The 23098-nt window shown below is 45.9% G+C and overlaps 1 protein-coding gene across 1 annotated transcript; it reads left to right on the top strand.

Annotated features, from left to right (window-relative positions):
• The first annotated feature begins 8483 nt into the window (after nt 1-8483).
• DMRT3 (doublesex and mab-3 related transcription factor 3) lies at nt 8484-22774 on the top strand. The gene is made up of 2 exons (XM_026703762.2): nt 8484-9168; nt 21113-22774. The coding sequence occupies exons 1-2, from the start codon at nt 8670-8672 to the stop codon at nt 22075-22077; spliced, it is 1464 nt and encodes a 487-aa protein (XP_026559547.1). The 5' UTR covers nt 8484-8669; the 3' UTR covers nt 22078-22774.
• The last annotated feature ends 324 nt before the right edge of the window (nt 22775-23098 follow it).

Genomic DNA, 23098 nt, shown 5'->3' with positions numbered 1-23098 from the left:
ACAAGAAATGACAATTGTCATTACTTCAATTTATCCCAATCTGTAAGTATCAACACAGCCAAAAAAGCAAGTTATTTTCCTGGATGTATCAAAAGCACCTCCACAATAACACCAGGTATTTTTTACACACTCAAGGGGAAAAGCTAGAATTGCATACAGCAGATGCAATTCCATTACCCTTTTAATATTGTGTCCTCAATAGATCATTTTCATATATGAATTTGGGAGTTGTACTTTACTGTTATCACCATGTGTGAATGTTTTTAACAAAATCATCCTTAAAATCTTTTAAGAAACTATGGAAAAACCATTGCCCTACTCCAGAAGAAAAGATAGTAGTATCTGCTAAACTCCAAGGTCTTGTGTTACTCAGGGAAGCTTAAAAATCTAGAGCTACCTATTTTGTTACGACATTGGAAAGCTACAGAATAAAATAGAAAATGAAATGAGTATATAATTAGAACAAGAAGTAACAAAAAATAAGAGATTCCAACTCAGATTCACAACATAACACAACTTGGAACACTTAAAATCTGTTTACAGCCATTATCAGTGCAATTCTAGGTGCAATTTACCTCACTGAAGTCAATGAGAAAAATCCCCATATACATGTTTATAGGATTGAAATGTTAATTTACATATTTGTATGTTGTACCTAACACGTTTGCATTGGCACCTTTGAGAAAATTACTGAAGCTTATGTCAGCATTTCTTGCTGTTAAATAATTGTTTCCCCTTCAACCTTTTTTCAAGGGTTGATTAAAAAGGCATATATTATCTTAGGAGCGAGACTTGCAATGTTAATTAAATGTGTAGAAACTTAGCTTAGATCATGGTGTCAGCATCATGCAGAATTGGTACTATATAGGCAATTCAATCAAACACGATTTTTTGTTTCTGATTAATATGCAAAATGGAGGGTTAGAGAGCAAAGCCAAATACATAAAACTGACAATTTTGAGTCTCCCATGTAACGTGTGTATGGGTGTACTGTGTATAACCAATGTTGACAATAGCACCAGCAATCCTAACACCTAAGAATAAGTATTGGAGTGTTTTGTTTTGTTTTGCATTTTGCTGGTTTCAAAAGGGCAGTAAAACCATAAAACCAAAAATAGATTTTAAATCTATTTGCAGTTCATTATTCCCATGTACACCCTTTTTATAGAATTATTTTGGTGGATGCACTATTTCATTAAGAATTTACATCTTGAATTCCTTTTTTAACATCACTGCATACATTTAAGCAGCACTAAGATTGCTTTCGGTCATATGCAAAATGTAACCTATGTATAAATGCTTGAAATGAGGGCTATTTAATAAATAGTAATTCAGTGTAAGAGTATTATAGGTTCTATGCTTATAGCAGGTATATTAAGGTGTTACATTATTTTATAAGGAGTGCTTTATATTTTTGTTTTTTCATTCCTGTACTTGTGGCACCATGATCTTACCCAGCTGAAACGAAGTCACTTGTATAGCTCTGAACCCAATCACGTTAATTACAGAAATTAATCATTGCCTATTTACTCCATTAATGGGCACAAATTTTGGCAAGAGATTCTACTGAAATAATAATCAGGTGCTTTTTAAGAGCATTTAAGCACTTTAAGAGCATACAGAATAGCGAAAAAGCATAATCCTTTAGAGCAGTGTGAGAATGAACTATTCTCCACCCCCACCCCACCCCACCCAAAAAAACCCAGGCAACAATTTGGAACCAGGTCCAAAAATGTCCTTATATAAAGACATATATTTAGTGAAGTTTAAACAGGTGAAATCTGAACCAATTCAATCAGGCTTCCCTCTTTTTAACTAGCAGGCCAAAAAAAAAATCCTTGCGAATAAATCTATTTAAGAGAGTCCCTCCCCCCAATTTCTCAGATGAGTTAAATCTTGCTGGTTTCATTTAATTTCGCATTCCTAATTTCAGATCTGATTCTAACTGCATTTACTTAAACGAGAGGTAAAATAAAAATGCTTCCAAGCGATCCACTGAGCTGTGGTCGGTTTCCAATTCAAAGAAATGACGTTCTCGCAAAGAAACTGGTGTGTACACACACAAAATACACTGCCAAAAAAGCGTTAGTAGTTTTTTTTCCGAACGCATAAGCATTATGTGCGGGAGGAAAATCACGCAAGAGAGGAAAAATGCTCGTAGGGAGTTAGCCGCGGGCATCCTTTCCTAAATGCAGATTAAAATCCCCCTGTATCCAACGGTCTTATTCTCAGTCCGCGTGGGTGCGATCTCTGGAAATTGCGGAATTTGTGGTCGAGACAGCTGGAGGGACCGGAGCTGCGTTATACACTCAGGCATTCCTCCTCACGGCTGCTCCGCGCTTGGCGGGGCGTGAAAGGGCAGGCGAGCCGGGCCCGGTTCTTCCTCCAGCGCCGCTGCGGATGCCCCGTTGAACGGCCCTTCCTCGCCTTTCCCGGAGAAGCGCCTCCGGGAGCCGAGAAAGGCGCCTCTGCAATCCGTCGCAGCCACCTCGCCACAAAGCTTCAACGCCGGGAAGGCCTGTTGGCACCCCGGTGAGGCTGCAGGGCGGCGGCTTCCAAGCGGGTGAACTAAGGCAACTATTGGCGCCTGGCTGGAAATCGGGACCTTCCTTCCCCACCGTCGGACCAAAGCGGCCGCCAGGACGGCTCCGGCCTCACACACTACCAAGCCGGCCGGCGCTTCCCGGCCTTGACCTCTCCTTAGGAGTCTGGAAATGACCGCGGCGGGGGCCTCTGGAGACCTCTCCAATCGCGCTCCCTTTTGCGGGCAGACGGCTCCGGGTGAGCGACCAGGCCGCAGACGGACCGGTCTCCTTCGCCAGGAAGCCGCCGTAGGAAAGCAACGCCAGGCAACTACTACCCCGGCTGTCTCTTTAGCGCGCTGGGGTGATGGGGATTGGGGGACGGGGCTCTTTTAGGCCTAGAGGCGGACCGAGAGGGGAGCCTGTGGAAGGCGAAAGGGCGCGCAGGTCTTTGGCAGCCGATGCGCCCACGCCTGGCGCGCTTGATTTGGAGTTGGAAGAAGCGCGGCGGCCACGCAAAAGGCCTCCCTCCCTCAGGATCTGGCCCTGCGTCTCTTTCGGTTCTTAAAACGAACCCCCCGAGTGGATCCTCGGCTCCTGCTGTTCCTTAAGAGCGGAAAAGTTAAGATTTTGGGGCCGGGTTCCCCTCCGAAGTACCGGCAGAGGAGGAGCTGACAAGGCTCTCCTCCGGCTTTGGGAAAGCTCGGCTCGAAGAGGCAAACCTAGGCAGCGAACCCTCCACTCGATTCTACCCGGCCGGCTGAAAATCCCAGCGCGCTCCCTTGGCCTTCAAATTTTAAGGGTTGCCGTTGAGGGTTCTGGCGAACGGAAGCCCTGAAGATATCGGTTCTGGCGATCTACCCCGGGAGCCTCTCCAGAATCGAGGCCTGGTCGGTCTTTGCCCTGTTTATTCAGAGATGCCCCCACCAGCCCACCCCCCGAGATAGAGGACGGCCGCCCCAGAGACCTATTATTATTATTATTATTATTATTATTATTATTATTATTATTATTATTATTATTATTATTATTATTATTATTATTATTATTATTATTTGCGCTGCCCTCTTTCGGCCATCGCCACCCCGGCTTAGGAAAGAATCTGCGATGGCGTCCCAGTGCTTTTGGAAACGGACCGCCCGCCTTGGCTTCTGGCACCCGAATGCCGACCCTCCCGAGTCTCCGCCCCGCCCCTCTCGCGAAAGGGGCGGAGAGGCAGAACCCGAACCAGAAAGGTGTCACCAAATATTTATGAATGGCTAGTGATCGGTGACCTTTATTAATCCTATTCATTTTCTCGAGGTTTCCACGGCGGTTTCTCGTGCAGCTGGGATTCGTCCTTTTGGCCCCATTGTGCCCGCTCTGCTGGGGAGTGGGGGGGGGGGGCGGAGGGGAGCCGAACAAGGCGGCGGCGGCGGCGGCGAGCAAAATCCTTTCCCTTCAAATGGAAGGGCTCCTTGAGAGACCTTCTGATCCCTTCGCCTGTCCCCGGGAATGATCAGAGCTCCTGCTGGATGTTTGGAGTCTAGGGTTTTTTTGTTTTCCCTCTTCCCGAACTGGATAGGAAGTTGCCGCTGGAAGAAAGACTTACCTGCCTTCGCTTCGCCTTCAGGTTTTATAAGGATGTCATCTTCTCGGTTGAGCCTTTTTCAGATCGATTTTTTTTTTCTTAAGATATCTTTTCCGCGATTCTATGTCCTCCCCAAACGAATAAAACTAATTTCAAACCAATAGAAAAAATAAACCAGACCATTTTAAGTGTACGGCGGCAGCTTCCAAGCATTGGTTTTTCCGGTCCATCTAAATATTTAGGGCGCCGTTCTTCTTCCTAAGGAGACCCCGCTGGGTTTTCTTCCCAAGTTCCCGTTGGTCTCTTTCGTTCAAAACCATTCTGACACCCTCTCAGATTCCGATGTTTTGCTCTCAAACTCCCGGGTGCGGAGGTCCATTTAAAGCCCCATTAAATACAGTGGGACTATATTTCATTTTTACTACTTCGGATTTTTCCCTACTTGGTTTTTGAGGAGAGGGGATAGAAGGAGAAGTGTTTGACCTGTGCTACAATGCAAGTTTTGGGGTGAAAACACATTTCAAATCAGTTCAGTGATGGAGGAAGGGGGAAGAGGCGGATTTTATTTTCTTTTAAACAGGAGTCGGAATGGCTACTTTCCTTCCTTTTCTGGCATTTGGAAGGCACAGGTGTTGCTTTTTTCGATCGGGTCAGTCAAGTATTAGCCGAAAGACAGACGCCACTTCTTCTACTCAAGGGCGACCTTTGTTCGTTTTGAGCCCCACTGTTTTTAGTGAGCCAGGAACAGTTGGATCGATCCCACTGGTCTTAATTTCAGGGCCCCACCTGTCACTTTTCTCCGAGGTATTTTTGAGGCTCCGAGGGGTCGCCCTGGGGCTCCAGTTGTCAAAATCCTTTTCTACTCTTTTGCTGATTTGGAAACCTTTTTAATTTCCTCGATCGCTTCCGACAGAGCTTTAATTAAGGAGCGAAGTTTAATCCAGAACTGCCGATAGTTCTTTGCATTCATTCATTTATATCCGCCTGTCCGGCCAGAATCCTCAGGCGGCCTACAATAACAAATTACACAATGGGTGGGGTGGCTGGAGGGTGCTTTTGCCTTCTGGATGTGATGTCCCTGTTTTTTGGATCAGACTGCCCCTTAATTCAGCAGCTTTGGCGGACAACGAGGCAGTCTTGCTATATTTCGGAAACCTCCTGCTGACTGAGACCCCCAAACATGAAGTCCCACCTAAGCCCTTCTCCTCCCCAGTCCTCTTCCAGCATTTCAATATATTAAAATATGGGATATTCACCGGAATAGAATTGATAGATCGGAACACGTGCATATCTTTAATAACAAGAGTGAATATCTGTGTGTGTGTGTGTGTGTGTGTGTGTGTGTGTGTGTGTGTGTGTATCCTACCCAGGTAGCCATCACTCTGCATCCTATTTAGCTCTTCTTTTTCAGAATGACAGGTTTGCCTTCCTATTTCATGGAAGCCCTCCACCCTCCCCCTTTCTACGAATCAAACCCAGATGAAGGGGCGCTGGTTTAATGATTCTAGGCTCCAGTTTCAAGGACTCCATTCCCCCGTCCTCGTCGGGTCGGACTTCGGCTGCCTCTGCCCTTCTTGCCTGGGCGCCTGGCTTTCGTAGAAAACGAGCTGGGGTCTCTACCCCACCCCCACCCCCGTTTCCCCCCCCCGTCGCCCCCAAAGGCAGAGGGCCCCGCCCCGCCCTGCCGCTCGACCTGATTGGGACCATATGTTTGGCCCATTCATCCCCTTTTCAAGCTATTCTCCGGGGCGCAAACGGCGACCACGTTCGAGTCACCTTGAAATTGCCTCCTCTCTTATTACGCCGCTTTTCCTTTCCCAATTAAAAGCTTAACAGCCCTGGAAACGGAGTTCATGTGGCGAAGTTTACCCTGGGCCCCGCTTCTGAAAAGCCTTCTGCTGGGATCCCATTATGTGCTTGACTAAACCTTTTCTGCCCCGAGCGATGGGACCGGTTCTCGTCAGGTGTTGAGTTACAATAGGCTCTTAAAGCAGGGGACGTGGCGCTCACAGAAAGGCCGGCCCGGACCTGGTGGGGGTGGGGGGGAGATGTTGTCAAATACGGGGGGGGGTGGCAGAGGGCTCAGGGAGGGACGGGGTTGGCGTAGGCGGCAGAACTCGTCCGATTCCCAGTAAAAGAGGCGAGGGGAAGGCTCCGCGGCCCGGCTCAAAAGCCCGGGGCTTGCGATGACCCCGCGGGAGGGAAGCCTCCCTTCCCGCTTCCTTAAGAGGAGAGACTGCCCGGGAAGGCCGGCCGGCTAGCCGACGTCGCGGCTCCTTTCGGGAAGCGCGGCTGCGTTTGCCTGGAAGAGCCGGTCGAACCTGGGTCCGGCCAGGGCCAAAAGAGGCCTGCCCGCCTGCCTGACCTCCGGCCCCACGCCTCTCGAGTTCCTCCTTCCTTGCTCAACACACAGTGGATCCTGTGTTTAATCGGTATATAATCCTTCAGTATCATCGGGGTTCAGTGGCTCGCTTTGTTGTATTTTCTTAAAATGTTAAGGTTAAAATTTAGTTTTAATTCGTAAAATAAGCAGCTCACGCTTTTCTTTTTTAAAAAGTGACTCGATATAATCATTTCTGCAAACTACAAGTTCATATTCTCCACCTTACGAATTATTGAGAGCATGTTTCGTTCGAGAGAAAAAAAAAATCTTCCCATCGCCTTCTTCAATTTCTGTCCATTTCTTTTTCCAAGGCCAATTCCCAATCCTCTTTTATTTCCTTCCCGGGCATTATCCATTTTCCCACTCCGGTTCAGGTTTAACAAGAGCTGTTGAACATTGAACAAAACGTTCCCTTCCCCAACCATCCACGTTTAGCCTGGGGAGGACTGGGGGGGAATTCCAGAGGCTCTCAGCAACCCCAAAGTAAAACCCAACGGACAAACAATACAAAGAGACAGTTTCATTTCTTTTATTAACAAGCCTGATTATTTCTCCCTGAATATAGCAAAATGTTCTGCATTAAAACGCGCGGTTGCTCAGACTTAGAACCGCGGTTTCGAGTGGGCTACAACTTATTTATACTGCGCAAGCTTTCTAAAAGATGCTCACAAATCTAAACCCAAAATCGTGGTTTTTAGATTGGATGCCCGCATCCGTGTCCCTTGCACTGATGCTTTGCAAAGCTCTACTCTCCCCTCCTTTGAGAAATCTATTAGCAGATATTTACATCCCAATGAATACATAGAAGGATTTCTGGAACAATGCCTGCGTATGTATTGGAGGGGGGAAGTCAGGGGTTTTTTTGGGGGGGGGAGGGGGAAGCGAAATGCACCTCGATCTCTCGTTCTGCAGCCTCTAATATGGTGCTTAGAAATTCACCCCGCGAGTCAGAGGCAGCGATTTAGTGTCCAAGCGGATTATTGGTTATAAATCGCGCCGGAACGGAAAGAGTTACTCCTGGCAGGGTCCCTTCAGCCAATCCCGGCGCTTGAAAGTTTTAGAGGGCTGGAAGACAGAACCTTCAGCAGGGCTCCGCCCCTCTTCTGCAGAAAGTGGGGGGGGGAGGGGAGGGGTCCCGGTTGCTTTGCAAGTCCTAAAGCCTGGCAGAAGCTTGAGGTTGAATGGCGCGTTGATCCGCCTGGGCTTTGCTTCCTTATCTCCAAGCCAAACTGATGGTGGTCGGGTTGTGTGTGGAGGTCAAAGGGTGCTGTGTGGAGAACACACACACGGCAGCCTATTTGGGATTTGCCACTGGATGGATCCTTGAATGCACGTGGGGTTTTTGTGTGTGTGTGTGTGTGGGTGGGGGCAAACTAAAAATCCCTGTGTATTGTTTGCGTGAAGTGTGCGTGTGGGAAAGAGAGAGGAGGGGGACTCAGGGATGACGTAGGTCAGGGGTCTCCAACCTTGACCAACTTTAAGACTTGTGGACTTCAACTCCCAGAGTTCCTCAGCCAGCTTTGCTTTCCTCAGCCAGCTTTGCAAAGCTGGCTGAGGAACTCTGGGAGTTGAAGTCCACAAGTCTTAAAGTTGGTCTAGGTTAGAGACCCCCGGCGACACAGTAGTATTCCTGGCCGAGGCCATTGATTCGAGCCACTCGCGTTCCTATCCAGAAGGGACAACGCCGTACAACATCCGTGGCTTTCGTCTACAGGCGCGCACGCACTGGGTGCCTCGCTCTCTCCACCCCCCTCGCCCCCTTCGAAGTGGCTCTTTCCCTTCTCCCCCCCGCCCCCACCCCTGCGAGCTTTCGAGGAACAAACGGCCTCGGCGAGGAAAGCGGCGCAGTGGGCGAGTCCACCTGTTTTCAGAAAAGGGGGGGTGTATGTGTGAGGGTGAGAGCGAGGCGAAGAGGGGCGGGGGAATTGGCGCTGGCAAAAGAGGGGAAAGCCAGAAGCGCCGCCGCGGCCTCGGCCGAGAGGAGGAGGAGGAGGAGCCTCGTCTGAGAGGCGGGGAAGCGCTGGCGGGGGCGAGGGAGCCGCCGACCCAACTTGCACTTGAGCTGAGGCGAGTTCAGCGCCTGGTTCGGCGCCAGCAGAGCCGGGGCAGCGCCGCCGCGTTTGGCCGCCGAAACATGACCCCGGCGCGAATGAGGCGGGCTTAGCGGCCGGGTTGGAGGGGCTGAGGGGCCGCCATGAACGGCTACGGCTCCCCGTACCTGTACATGGGCGGCCCGGTGGCTCAGCCGGCCCGGGCGCCCCTGCAGCGGACGCCCAAGTGCGCGCGCTGCCGCAACCACGGCGTGCTCTCCTGGCTGAAGGGCCACAAGCGCTACTGCCGCTTCAAGGACTGCACCTGCGAGAAGTGCATCCTCATCATCGAGCGGCAGCGCGTCATGGCCGCCCAGGTGGCGCTGCGCCGCCAGCAGGCCAACGAGAGCCTGGAGAGCCTCTTGCCCGACACGCTGCGCGCCCTGCCCGCTGCCGCCGCCGCCACCGCCGCTCCTACGCCCGCTTCTGCTACGCCGCCCGGGCACCCCGGAGCAGCGCCTGCCGCCGTCCCCGGTCCCGCGGAGGGCCCGGCCGGCGCCTCCCACCGTCCCCCGATGGAATTGGCCGCCGCCGCCGCCGCCCTGCGATGGGCTTCAGAGCAGCCCGCCGCCGTCCTCCAACCGCCGCCACTCAACAAACCAGGTAGGGGCTTGTGGGACGGGCGGGATCGCTGTCGGTGGTGGGGCTTGATCCCTCGAGCGGAGCAAGAGCCGGGCGGTTGGGTGTCTCGGGCGTCTCTTGAACGGAAGGCAGAGCCCCGGCTCCGGAGTGGCCTCCGGCCGCTTTCCGAGCCCAGCGCTCGGCCAGTGGGCGCGGCTGCTGCGGGCCCAGGGAAGGAGCCAGGAAACCCTCGACGAGGCAGGCAAATGAAAGGATCGGCGACCACTAACTCATCAAGTCGAGCTCCGTATCGACAGTGGAGCACCCGACCCCTCATGCCGGGAGAGCTCCTGGAGGGGTCCGCAATTAGGGCTTCGGGAAAGAGCTACCTAGATAGGTAGGTAGGTAGGATGATTGATAGATAGATGGGTAGAGAGGTAGGTAGGTAGATAGATAGATGGATGGATGGACAGATAGGTAAGTAGGTAGGTAGATTAGGTAGGTAGGTAGGTAGGTAGATAGGTAGATTAGATAGATAGATAGATAGATAGATAGATAGATAGATAGATAGATAGATAGATAGATAGATAGATTTCTTTGTTGGCCAAGTGTGATTCAATACACAAGGAATTTGTCTTTGGTGCATATGCTCTCAGTGTACATAAAGGAAAAAAGACATTCATCAAGAATCATAAGATACAACACTTAGTGATAATCATAGGATACTAAACAAGCAATCAAATCATACTTGCAAACAAAACAATATAAATTGTTTATATAATTATAAACAATAACGATGTAAAAGTACAAGCAACACGGTTATAGTCATAAGTGGAAAGAGAGGTATTAGGAAGGATGAGAGGACTAATAGTAATACACTTAGTAATAAGTTGACAGTGTTGTGGGAATTGCTTGTTCCTCCTTTCTCCGGTCCGGAAATAAATGGGGGGGGGGGCAGGAACAAGCTCAGTGTTTGGTCTCGAAGAGGCCCCCCCAGCGAGGGGGGGGGGAGAATCAGGCCGGCGTCTTTTAGGACTACGAGTTTCGAGGGGAGGGAGGCGATCTTCTTGGTTTCGCTCGTTCGCGGGCTGGACCGCTGGGCCCGAGTTTTCCTTCGCCTCCGAACTGCACGTTGACTTTGGAGCGCAACCCGCGGGCGCCGCTGCCTCTTGCACCCGCTCTTCGCTCTCCTGCGGGTGGAAAGCAGCCCGAGGCCAGAGCTGGTTTTACGCTCGGAGGCAAACAGCCTGGCAACACGCGCTTTTGTCCGCTGTCAGCCTTGTCCGGCCCGCCGATTCGGGAGACGACTCCATCAGCCCCGCGACCGCAGAGCCGGGGGAAGGTGGAGCGGGGAGCGAGTATCTCCCCTCTGGCCCAGAAAGGGTCTCTTGGAGGCAGCCGAATAAGCGAGGCTCCGTCCTCTTCCCCGTCTCGGGAGCGGGGGGGGGGAGAGGAAACGGGCAGCACCTCTATCCACGCCCGAAGAGCAGCGGTTAACTCTGCACCCCCCGGGATGGTCTCCAAGACTTAAGGCATCCTCTCCAGGGGAGCTTCTCGGTTTTGTCTCGGGAGATTGTAATCCCCCCCCAGCCGTTTCTTCAGAGGCGCGGCGCTTTCCACGGTAGAAAGGGAAGAGATCCGTGCGCGGTTATAGCAGGCTGTGATGAAGCCTATCGGTTGCTCCAAGCTTCAAGGCAAGATCGCAGGTTAAGTACAGCTCCTCCAGAAGACGGAATCGGAAAAGTTGACTTCTGAGTTGTTCTCGTGAAGCCGGTGGATTATCAGACCACGGGGTTTCTAGGTGAGAAGCAATTTGAGAAGGGTCTGGAAAGGAAGAATGAAAGCCTCCCTTTTTAAATACTGGATGTTTTTGGCCTGGTTCACCCAGCAGGAAAATCCCTGGTTTGGATTGCTTCCTTTTGACTTAGACTGGCTTGTGACACCAACCAACTTAAGACAGTTTTGTGATTTGGTGAGCTGTTCAAGCAGTGGAACTGTGGGGGTTCCACAAGGTAAACTAAAACAATTTGGGGCTTGGTGTAATGTGTGAACCTAGCCTCAGTGCTTCTAGTGGGCATGGAGAAAAGAGACCGGCCTTGCCATCTCAGGAGCTCTTGGTTTCTTGGTACTCTGTCATCCCAACTACTTCTGGATGCTCTTCGTGTCACTTTGGCAGCAGCGTCTTTTAAGCTAAGGAGAGTAATTCAGGATTTAATAATAATTTTTAAAAGTATGTATTTTCCATCTGAGCCCTGTCCACTAAGTCCTACCATAAAGCTGTTTTATTATTCTGGTCCATGACCAATGTAGAGGTATTCTATTTTATTTTCATTTCTATCAGATCTTGGGAAGGACTTTCCACTGTCAAAGGTTGAAGGATTTGGAAATAGTGTGGTTTTGCCATGGCAGGCCATAAACCCTTCTTAAAAGGGCTTTTTGTATTAAACGTTAAGAGGGGTTCTTGACTTCTCTTTCTGGAACCCAGGCTCCTAAACAGCTATGGAAACCATCTTTAAAAAGATTCTTAGGAAGACACTAAGTTCTGCAAGATCTGTTTGAAGTCACCTCCGAAAGGTCGAAAGGTCGCATAGAGTGGAAGCCTTTTGGGAGTTACCCTGTCTACCCTGGTTTAAAGGCAGCTTTACTCTCAAGCCAGGTGTGCTTTGAGAATCTGTTTCAGAACAATATTCATGACTGAATTTCCTCTTTCACCAACCTTGAACTTGAACGTTCTGTTCAAACTATTGGACAACAATAATCAGTCTCATGTAGCTGCATTGTATATCCGAAAAAATCAGAATAGATCTACTTCACAGATGGCGTTTATAGAAAGCTTAAAAAAAAAAAAAGATAGATAGTTTCTTCTCCCAGTGCAGAAACTTAGTGGAAACAGAAAATCAATCCCTGGACAATTAAAAAAAAGGATCCATAAAAATTAAAGTCTAAAAGAAACGGACCTGCCAAGTCCTACTAAATCCTGTGAGAAAGTATGTTAGATACTCATGAGCTTGGAAAATTGCAAGGACTTTAAATTTGGCCCTACAATGAGTTAGTAAACTTGTTTCCTACCTTAACAGCTCTTTCTGGTATCATATACAGTTAGCCATGGTTTATGTAAACATGATTTGCTTATTAAATACGCCATCATTACTTGAGTACCAGAGGCTTTCTACAGTGGGAATTATGAGTATTAGCTTCATCTAATCTCTTATTTCCCTCTATTTAAAAAAAAAACCCATGAAAATAAATATCTTTTTCTGCTGACCAGAACGTTATAAGAATATATGAATCAACATGAATATTTCACCGAAGTCATCCTGATGCTAACTTTTAATTGCAAAGCAACTCTAGACATTTTCCTGTTGTCTTTCTAACGCTGGTCCTGGTTCATCCATGTTTTCAGGAAAGCATTAAAAGGCATATAAAAGAATCTAACCTGCAACTTCGTTCTCATGCTTTCCTGCGAGCAATGTTTGTTAATCTCAGTGGATCTTTTGAGTAGACACTGTGGAGCTGGTTGACATTATGTAGGCAAGAAAAGAAAGAGAAAATAGGTGAAGAAAGAGAAAGAAGCAAGACAAGGCTGTAATAGTTATTGCAATTTTGAGGGAAGCCTCTCATTATTACACATCTGAATTAATTAGTGCACTTATTGTTTAATCTCCCGTTTTATGCATTTAAATAAAGAAAAATGAAATTGAGCTCAGGCTATTATCAGTATAAACAAGGTCTAAAGTTTGAAAAAAAAAAGAAGATAAAATAGCAAGAGATAATAGAGAGATATAGACAAATCAGTGGTGAGGGTTGAAACCACCCTTTTCTCTAGATAACTGCAGTGAGAAAGGATAAATCCCGAAAAGCCTTTCTAGCAGCAGTGAATTCCACCAACACCAGGTAGCCATAGCGAAGGCCCTGCCTGGCCTACAAGAAAGGTCCCCTCCCCCTCCCCCGACTTCATTTAGTGCCACCTACCAAACTCTCAGTGTCTACCTGGAAGGATTTTTTGGGGGGCTTCATAGCAACTTTTGCTGACTGGAGAAACCCACCCTTAGTTCAGATGGGAATGGGGGGTGGGGGGAAGTTACAGGGAGAGAGTGGGCTGTAAAAGTGCCTCTGCTAGGTCGGACTCCGGAGGAAGGGATAGCCCCCCTCTCGCAACCCCACATTTTGAATCATACCAGTTAAACCACACTAGGTTTTCCAATAAAGCGATAGATCGAGGCTGCTATCAGGAGATGGGGGTGCTTTTTAAAACCCCACTACTTCCATTATTCTGGGCCTCTGTCCAAGGCTTGAGATTCTTTCCAGATAATTTCCTCTTCACTCTCGGAAGACAATCAAGCGAGGAAGGAGACCCCGGCTGGATTTACACAAGGCCCTGTTGAACAGACGACGGCGGGTTCACTGGGCACTAACGCCGAGATGACTGTCTGCAAAGCCTGTTGTCGGAGCCGCCCTACTCCTGTCCGGCCTGGTTTGCCGAGACCCCAGCGATCGCCACCGACTCCCTGGCCTCGGGAGGAGCCGGCCCGGACCTCCTCCTTCTTCGTTTGGCCATCATTTGTAGTAAAAAAGGCGACGTGGGACTTGTCGGGGGGGGTAAGGATTCCAGTTCCCAGTTCCTCAGACAGCGGGGCTGGGAACGTTGGGGCTTGGAGTCGGAAGCACGTTTGGCGGGCAGGCTTGGAGCGAGGCTGAAAGAGACAATGGGACGAACCGGGAGCCACCCGTTGCCGAGGGGAAGCGACCCTCGAGGGGCTTGTGGGTGAAGACTCGGAGCCTGGGGCACCCTTTGGCCAGCAGCGTCCCCAAAGTCCGTGGAGTCCCCAAAGTCTGCGCAAGGAGAAGAAGGTGGTGGACCGAGGCTGGCCAGATCCACGCCTCTCCTGGAATCGGAAGCGCGTTGGTCCCGCGTTCCCAGAGGCCAACTGACCGGCGAAATAGCGAGCCGTTCTTAACTTGGTTACGTTGTGTGGTATTTCAAAGCGTTGGCTTGGGCAGATAATATGAATGAACTCCTCGGATTTTGGGACGGGCGGCAAACCACGGTTAAGGAAAGTAGGGCTCGCGATCGGACCAGGTTAGTGGGTTCTACTTAGATGGAAACCTGCTGGGGATGGCCCCACATAGGGCTGCAGGCTCGCTGCCAAGTCGACGGCGAGACCCGTCCCGATTTTCGAAGGCTTATATCAGGGGTCCCCAAACTTGGCAACTTTCAGACTTGTGGATTTTTAACTCCCAGAATTCTCCAGCCAGCTCTCCGAGACTTCTGGGAGTTGGAGAATCCTGGGAATTGAAGGCCACAAGTCTTAAAGTTGCCAAGTTTGGGGACCTCTGGCGCGCGCGCACACACACACATACACACACACACACGGATCTACGCCGCGCTCTGGCCTCGGCGACTTGCAAACCTTTAGACAAAATGCTCCATTTGTTCAGAACTGGGCGGGAGGGGAAGGTGTCTTAGCGCGGTGACGGAGCTCCTTGGATGAGTTGAAAGAAGAGATTAATTAACTCACCAGGTTAAACAGCTTGTGTAAACCTTCCCGCTGCGTGCGTTTGGAGGGACCCTGCGCCACACGCCGCCTCTCCCTCGCGCTCTGTTCCGAAATCTTTTCTTTGCCGCCAATCTCTTTACTGGAGAGTTAATTTTGCAGAATGATTAAGGTTGGGAAGGTGGAAACAAAAGTAGCTGGAATCTCTCTTTCTTTCACTCTCTCTCTCTCTCTCTCTCTCTCTCTCTCTCTCTGAGGATATGTATGGGACCAAAGTGCACTTTCTTAGACGTTACAGTTTACCACATTTAGGCTGTTTTGTGTCAGGAACTTGGTTCTCAGCGCCTCGTCCTCCACCTCCCTGTCGAGAGGCGAAGCGCGAACCAGGAACTCTTCCAGCGCCCGAAACAAATCCCGGAGCCCAGAGTTGGACCTCTGGGGTGTTGCTGTCTCTTTTCCAAAAGCTGAGCTGCGAGTCGGTTGTTTTTATCCAGGAAAACCAAAAACGCCCAAAGGAGACCTTATATCTTTTGCGGGCAAATTCTATCTTGTCCCAGAATATTTGTTCCGAGTCCGGTTGGCGTTGGGGTTCTGCGTAAACTAATTGTGCCGTCTTAGGAAGATTTCCTGCTTTCCGGTCCTGTCCAGCCCGGTTTTCGGTCGCTCTGCCAACGTTGAACAAAAGCCGCGCGCCTCTAGTAAGACAAGCCAAAATAACAAACCGCACCTTATCCCCAAATAGCCATAATAGACACTCCGGGGAATGATTCCCGCCAGGTTTCTCTTCTCCCCGACTCTGAACCGATCTCCGCAAATTCCCATTTCCACCGTTTATTAAAGTATCGAAATGTAGACAAAACGGTTGTCTCTTGGCGATTCATATAACTTGAGCTTATGTGCGAAATTTGAACTAAATACATGCGCGTGTACCAGAATTCAAATTGTTAACCCCAAACCTGTTCCCACATCTGATTCTTTCATTTATGCCTTTTGGATTTTCTCCCTCCTCCATCTCCCCAATAAATACGGATTTAAATGCTGTGGGAGGCCTTAATTGCAGAAAATAGGACGTTTGGGGAATAAATATAGTGTTCAGAGGAGACATATTCAAGGGATTCATTCTCCCTCTCCCTCCCCCCCTCTCTCCAGAGGGCCCTCTGTGTGTGTGTGTGTCTGTCTCTCTCTCTCTCTCTCTCTCTCTCTCTCTCTCTCTCTCACACACACACACACACACACACACACACACACACCATTTCCAAAGAAGTATTTGGAACAGGGTAGGACCTGAGGACTTCAACCCCCAGAATTCCTGAGCCAGCGTCCTGGGAATTGAAGTCCACGGGTTGTAAAGTTGTCATAGTTGCCACCCCTGGTTTGGAATCCCCATTTAATCTTTTATAAAAAAAAAGTGTATGGTAAGCTAAGACTCCTTTCTGATCATACCAATGGGTGAGGGGAAGAGACTGCAGCGCTGTGGGCCTTACCTGGGAACAATCTCATGGGATTCAACAGACTAAATCCACCTGCACAGAATCGTTGCAGTTTCCTTTTATTTTTATTAGGCTTCCTCCTGAGCAAGCAAACAACCCTGCTGCACTTTTTTAGGAGTTTAAATTCTATTCCAAACACCCATAATTTGAAGGTGCGTATTTACTTCAATGGAATAGAAGCACTCAGATTTGACAATGGCACAATATCTGTTTGCACACAGGTGGGCAAGACTTACTCCATCAGACTCTTCTGGATGTCAACATTTCCCCATCAAATGGAAAAAAATTCTTTTGGCAATAGTGTGGGTAGAATTCTGGGCATTGCATCTTCAGTTTCATATTGAAGCATCTTCTAAAATCCCATCTTTTCCTACTAGAAACAGTTTCTCTGTTCTTTACTCCGAACCTTCCACTAAGGTTTTTAATATTTGCCAATTCTTATTTTTACTTCCTGGGTGAGGAGACCTGGTCTTCCTTTATATTTCTTTTTGCATTTGCCGAGGGATTTTTTTTTTTACTGAATTTAATGGAAGGAGGAATTTTAATTAATGACAAACAATGTTTGAGCAGCTCTATGTGTGTAGTGATTTCCCTCACCATTAAGGGAGAGTTGTAACTTGGGCAGTGAAGAAGATCCTGTCCTGCTGCTGGAGATTAGGAAGGAAGCTATTAGAGTAGTTTTGTGGTCTTAGAAGTGACATCCTTTTCCAAAAAGCAAATGTAGCTAGCATTTCTCTCCTGGTTTTCCCTAGCTAAAATCAAGGGAAATAATATATTAGGAAACTTTTCAGGTGGTGGTGTATTGTTATACTGTTGCTTCAGAACCATGTAATATTGTAATTATTTGCTGCATTTCTCTTGAAATAAGTCTCTGCCTTTCCCAGTAGACCTAAATGGGAAAAAGGATAATTTGGAACAAATTGGAAATTTAATAACCTGGTTTATTCCTGCTCTTGTTTGATAGATATCAGTGATCATATCAGAACCGTTCAAACCTTATCATCTTCCATGATGAGCGCCATACATAAAGATGGATTACACAAAATACTTCAGTTCAAACCAAAACTTACTCAAAAAGAAAAGTATGTAACACAATTCCCTTAGCATTTGGGTGGGTTATTTTTATTTCATTGATTTCATTGAATGGGTGAAGATTCCCGACCCAATCCTTAAGAACAGAGAATCTTTAAGAGCAGAATCCCCAGAGAATTAGAACTAGCAGAAAGTAATTAATGAGATGGCATAAAAATATTTCCTTCAATCAAAGCTGTACCACGATAGTTGGTTCTATGGAACATTTCTTACAATTGCAGTGGTGAAAATTCATTCCCTAACCTTAGGAATAGTGAAGAGTTCTCCTTTCTCAATTCCAAGGAAGTCGATTACCCCTGTCATCGTGCTGGCTAATAGCCATCTGGAGGCCAGCCTGTTGCCCTGGGAGAAATGTAAGCACACGCTGAAATCAATGAGATTTAAATGCTCAAAGCTTTGGTGGGTACATATATATGACGTGTTAGTTTTCAGTTTCCTGCCAAGTTATCTCTGTCTGGACTCATCCTTCACTGAGGTGGTTGTCTTTGCAAGATAGACTCTAGTGCCGGGTTGCTTGATTCATTGGATGGTTCCCATAGTTTCCGTTTGTGGATACCTAAACATCGTGTGAGGTTGTGGTCTTAACATGTTGCGTGCAGGCAACGAAAGGTTTGAGGGCTGCATTGATTTCTCCATTGCTTGAGGAAACAGGCTGCCTTGTGTGACTCTTCTTCAAAGCTTATAAATCTGAGGGGGACAAGCACGCAACTTTTTTCCCCACTGATGTATGAACCTCCCAGTTTAAAAGATTACACTAATCACCACAGAGGACAGTGTAAATCGAATTGGGCAAGCAATAACTTTTGGAGCAGGTCAGGCTCAAGTGAAATGTTACCAGACAACAGGCCTTTTCTTTACCAAATACAATCAAAGCACATCGATGAGAAATTCTTCCCTGCCCAGCTAGTCAGCACTTTTCTGCTTAACGGCTTAGGAGAAGGGAGGAGGACATCTCCATCCGTCAAAGATCCCTGCATGCTCCAGAGGGTTAGGCTGCTGTGGCTGCTGCTGGGTGATGGATGGCCAGGCTCCAACCAGAGACCCAACTTCTATCAAGTCCTTTTATACGTTTTGCAAGATTTTCTGACTGGGGTTCAGACCCCATGCTAAATTGCGGCAGGGCGAAGTGTGGATTGTTGAATAAACTACAACAGGCTGGATTTACACAATAAATGAAGCTGGAAACATGGATTACAAATCACAAGGGCTGGGTTCACACGACACATAAAGCCCAAATCAAATAAACGACATATATGTTTATATCAGGGTTATCCAAGCTTGGAAACTTTTTAAGACCTGTGAATCTGGCTGGCTGGGGAATTCATAGAATCCACAGAATTCTAGGAATTAAAATCCATGGGTGTTAAAGTTGCCAAGGTTGGGCGCCCTGGTTTATACTATCTGCATATATATTCTACATAAGTGATCATTCTCAGAAAGAAATGATTATTGAACTAAGTTGTCTAAAGCAGCAAATCAAGTCCTCATTAATTTAAACATCAAAAAAGGGCAAATGGCCCAGAATAGATATACAGATTTACCTTTATTCAAATTCCCATGTTTGAGTGACTTATTGCAGACATCTTTTCAGGTAGTTTGTTTGAATGAAAAGGGATGATCTGGTTTGCTGTGGGAGACTGCTGGGGACATGGACAAAACTTGAAGGGGATTTCTTGCTCAGTTTTAGCCAATATAAAATTAAAGCAGTTACACATGTGAATTAAAGGCATGTGTGGATCCAGAAGGTGAGGTAGATTCTTGAAGGGAAAAAAGAGATCATGTCTGAGATTTGGACCAACGCTTAGGATAACTTGCAATTTTAACATAGGCTTAACAACATAGAATATAATTTGATAAACAGATCTGGAATTCTGCAGGTGTAGTTCAGATAGCAAAATTACGTTCAAATGTGAACATTTTCAAAGCAATGTTAATGAAATCCTGATACACAAAATCTTCACCTGAAAGATTTGGCATTTTAAAACTGTAATAAAATATTTCTTCTTGTTCCATTTAAGTTTGGTTCTATCTACTGCAACATGAACATTTATACATTCTGCTGTGAAAAATTGGTAGATTCAGATGAAAAATTTATTTTGTCCTGGTTACAAATATACAAGCATGCCTATTTAGTTTTCAAAAACTACTTTAGTTACAATCTTCTCTATTTATCTTTCTCCTCCCACTTTCTTTAAATAAATAAATAAACATATATCTCTTTGTAATAATGATAGATATATTGAATCTCCAGATCATTTTTACATAAAATTTAAATGGTAAACTACTTAGAAGCAGTCTCTAGTCTAGAATGTTTAGAATAAGTTGCCTAAAGGTAAAGGAAAGGGGAATTGATATATTAACATTTTTAGGATTTACGTGTAGTTAATATTATGATATAAAGTGTATAATTTAAAGTTATTCATGTAATAGATGTGTATCCTAGAGGTTTTTTCCCCCTTGCTTGTTAGTTTCTGGGGTGTTTTTTTTGCCTGCCACAAATGAGTGGAGTCTCAGCAAACTACATGAGACTGAATATTCAGATCAAAAAGGGTTGACTACCCCAATCTAGTGTGTAAAACAACTGTATTTCAGGTAGCTGTTACTTTTTTTGTGCCATTTCTTGCTTATTTTGTTGTAGCAAGAATTAAATCCAAGAACATAGGCTTAAATGAAGGAGTGTCTAGGAAAACATGCTACAGGACATTTCATTCAACAGAACTCATTCATGTTGTCTGTGGTTTTCTCAAGAGAGGTGTGGCTTGGTGAATTGCACAGAAAAATCAAATAAAAACAACATTTAGGATTAGTATGTAATCTTAATTTATCTGGCTGGTTTTTGTTTTGCTTTGTGATTTTATTTTATTTTATTATTTTTTATTATTTGCTAAGTTCCACCAAGTCATGTAAGTGAGGATAAATGAAATTGCAAAATAGTCAAGGAGATTTTTAAAAAAATACTATTTCAAAATTAATCACAGCAGATATAAAAATCAAATGCATAGAAAAGACAATCCCAAATCAACAGAACTCTAGCCCTTATTAATACCAATTTGAGGTTTATTAAATGATACAGAAACCTTTGAATATTTAAGAATTCTTCATCAGACAAGCATTCTGGAAGAAAAAAAATCTTACTTTAGCTGTCTTTTTCTCCTTCCTTTCCCTTTGGTGAACCATGATGAGGTTTCAGAAATGTGGAACAATTATTTTGGAAATTAATAAAGATGAGAACATACATGGTTTCCAGACAGGATGCTTCCAGGTGGCCTTTGACCTATGTTTTGACAAGTGACCAAAGTTTTAAGATTCTCTTCTGGATTTAGTGATGGCTGATTGATAGACTACTTTATCACAGCAATGCCATGGACCACAAATAAATAATACTTTTTTGCTCAGTTGACTTTGACTAAAATAAATTCCTTTGAAAACCGTTTGGTGTTAACAAATCACAGATTCTAGTCTGCCTCAGTTTTTTTTCATAAATGAACCAAAAATGCTTCAATGATACAGTTGGTTTATTCTTAGTTATGTAAGTGCATGAAGATATTGTAGTGGTATAATAGGTAATCTTATAGTGGTATAATAGGTGATCTTCAACAAGAGCTATGGGAAGTAGCAAATGGGGACATTTCCTTATTTTCATTTCCAATTTATTTGTGACTGTGGCCTGTGGTACAAGCAAAGCGTAATTTCTAGAAAATAAGTAAAAGGGCCAAAGTAATTATAAATGGATTAAATGGGCCAATACCCTGTCTCTGTTATAAACCAATGCCTTTTTAATACTTGTAATCTAGAACCATTTATTTATATTCTCAAGGATCCAGTGCTTGTAACACTTAAAAAAATGTACACAGAAATGATAATGTCTTTGTACTCAGTGGCATAACAAAGCTGCCCTCTGTTTTATAGACATGACAGAAGAGCGACTGGGTGACGTCAGTGGAGGAGACAGTACTGAGGCCTACAGTGACAAGGATACAGACCAAAGGAGTTCTCCAGAGGTGACCAAGACCAAGAGCAGCTTCGCTCCCGAGAGCCCTGAAATAGTTTCCGTTGATGAGGGTGGTTACGCAGTCCAGAAAACCAGTGGGAGCACTGACAGCAGGCCCGGGAGCCCCAAGTATCAACCGGAACAGAACCATTTCTTGATTGAAGGTCCATCAGGGACGGTTTCTCTGCCATTCAGCTTAAAAGCCAACCGGCCACCCCTTGAAGTGTTAAAGAAAATATTTCCCAATCAAAAGCCAACTGTGCTTGAATTAATCTTGAAAGGCTGTGGGGGTGACCTGGTGAGTGCCGTTGAGGTCCTCCTGTCGAGCAGATCCTCCCTAGGGGGAGGAGACAGAACTTCTGCAGAGTCAGAAGGCCTGGTTTTGCCTTCGAATGGGCACCTCTTTGAACACACTCTGAGCTCCTATCCTATTTCCTCTTCAAAATGGTCCGTAGGGTCGGCTTTTCGAGTCCCAGACTCACTGAGGTTTTCTGCAGATACTAGTAATGTTGTACCAAATCCATTGGCTGTTCCGTTACAGCATCCCTTCCCACAACCTCCTCGGTATCCATTGATGTTGAGGAATACTTTGGCAAGAAACCAGTCCAGTCCATTTCTACCCAACGATGTTACTTTGTGGAACACCATGACCCTTCAGCAGCAGTATCAGCTGAGGTCTCAGTATGTCAGCCCCTTCTCTGCTAATTCTGCCACAGTCTTCCGAAGTTCTCCAGTCCTTCCCACACGCCCATCGGAGGATCCTAGAATCTCACTCCAAGAGGATGGATGTCCGATTGTGGCAAAGCAACCCATTTATACAGAAGATGACTATGATGAAAGATCTGATTCCTCAGATTCTAGAATATTAAACACATCTTCGTAAAATGATTATTTGCCACGACATTTTTCAATGTGGCAGAAATGCTGGACTTCAACCAAAAGAAACGGTGGGTCATATATCTACAGGAAAAAAAAGTGACTCTGCTTGTTACTATCTGTAAGCAATAAAGACATAATTTATTTTATTTCTTGCACTTCACTGAAAAATGCCAAATAGTTACTATTTCATGGCTTTAGTGCTGAATGTTACTACTGAAAAAAAAATTAAACACACATGTAATAAATTGTGGGGGATTGTAAAAATTTAAAGAAGAGCAAATATCTCTTATCTTTTACACCACTGGGAATGTTGATATTGTCTTGAATGCCATGTTCAACAGGAGGACTCCTCAGGATAAATAAGCAACTAAAAAGCAAATAATTAAATAGCAAGAGGACTAAGCAGTGACCTTGCTGGCTTTATGACCACCACTGTCTTGGTGTTATGCCCATGAGTCATAAAAAGACTAAGAATGAACTGCCCACATGTGGTTCCAGCCGAGATACTTTTTGGAGGCACCATAAATCCTATGCTTTTCACATGGCTTGATGAAACAATGTTATAGCGTCAATGTAAAGTAAATAACAGCTGTAAGTTGCATGAAACTGTCTTGTGGAAAAAAATGAACACATTAATTAAAATTGTCAGGTTAATGTAGCATGCTAAGGACTCTGGGGAAAAATAAACTCTATGCTGATCTTGATTTTTACCTGTCATTTATATTTGGAGAAAGTCAGCTTAGCTTTATAGATAGGTTGTCCTGAATGGAATTTTAGGTTCTCTTGCCTTGAACATGAGGTGTAAATACTGTATAACTAATGAGGGTAAGTAACATTTGAGACGTACAATGTAATATTATAGGCAGAGAAGTATATTTACATTAAAACAAGAAATACATTTATACAAATGCAGTCACATATGATGGTGATAGAGTTATTGTTTTCAGGCTTTGCAAGAACTGTTACCTTTTTCACTTCTCTAAATTCATTGGATCTTTGGGGAATTGTTTGAATTATCTTATTTT

The sequence above is a fragment of the Pseudonaja textilis genome, chromosome 2 (assembly GCF_049901715.1).
Source record: "Pseudonaja textilis isolate UNSWEBS1 chromosome 2, rPseTex1.2, whole genome shotgun sequence".
Classification (NCBI taxonomy): Eukaryota; Metazoa; Chordata; class Lepidosauria; order Squamata; family Elapidae; genus Pseudonaja; species Pseudonaja textilis.
Note: the sequence above shows the minus strand (reverse complement) of the source record. Positions and strands in the feature narration are given on the sequence as shown.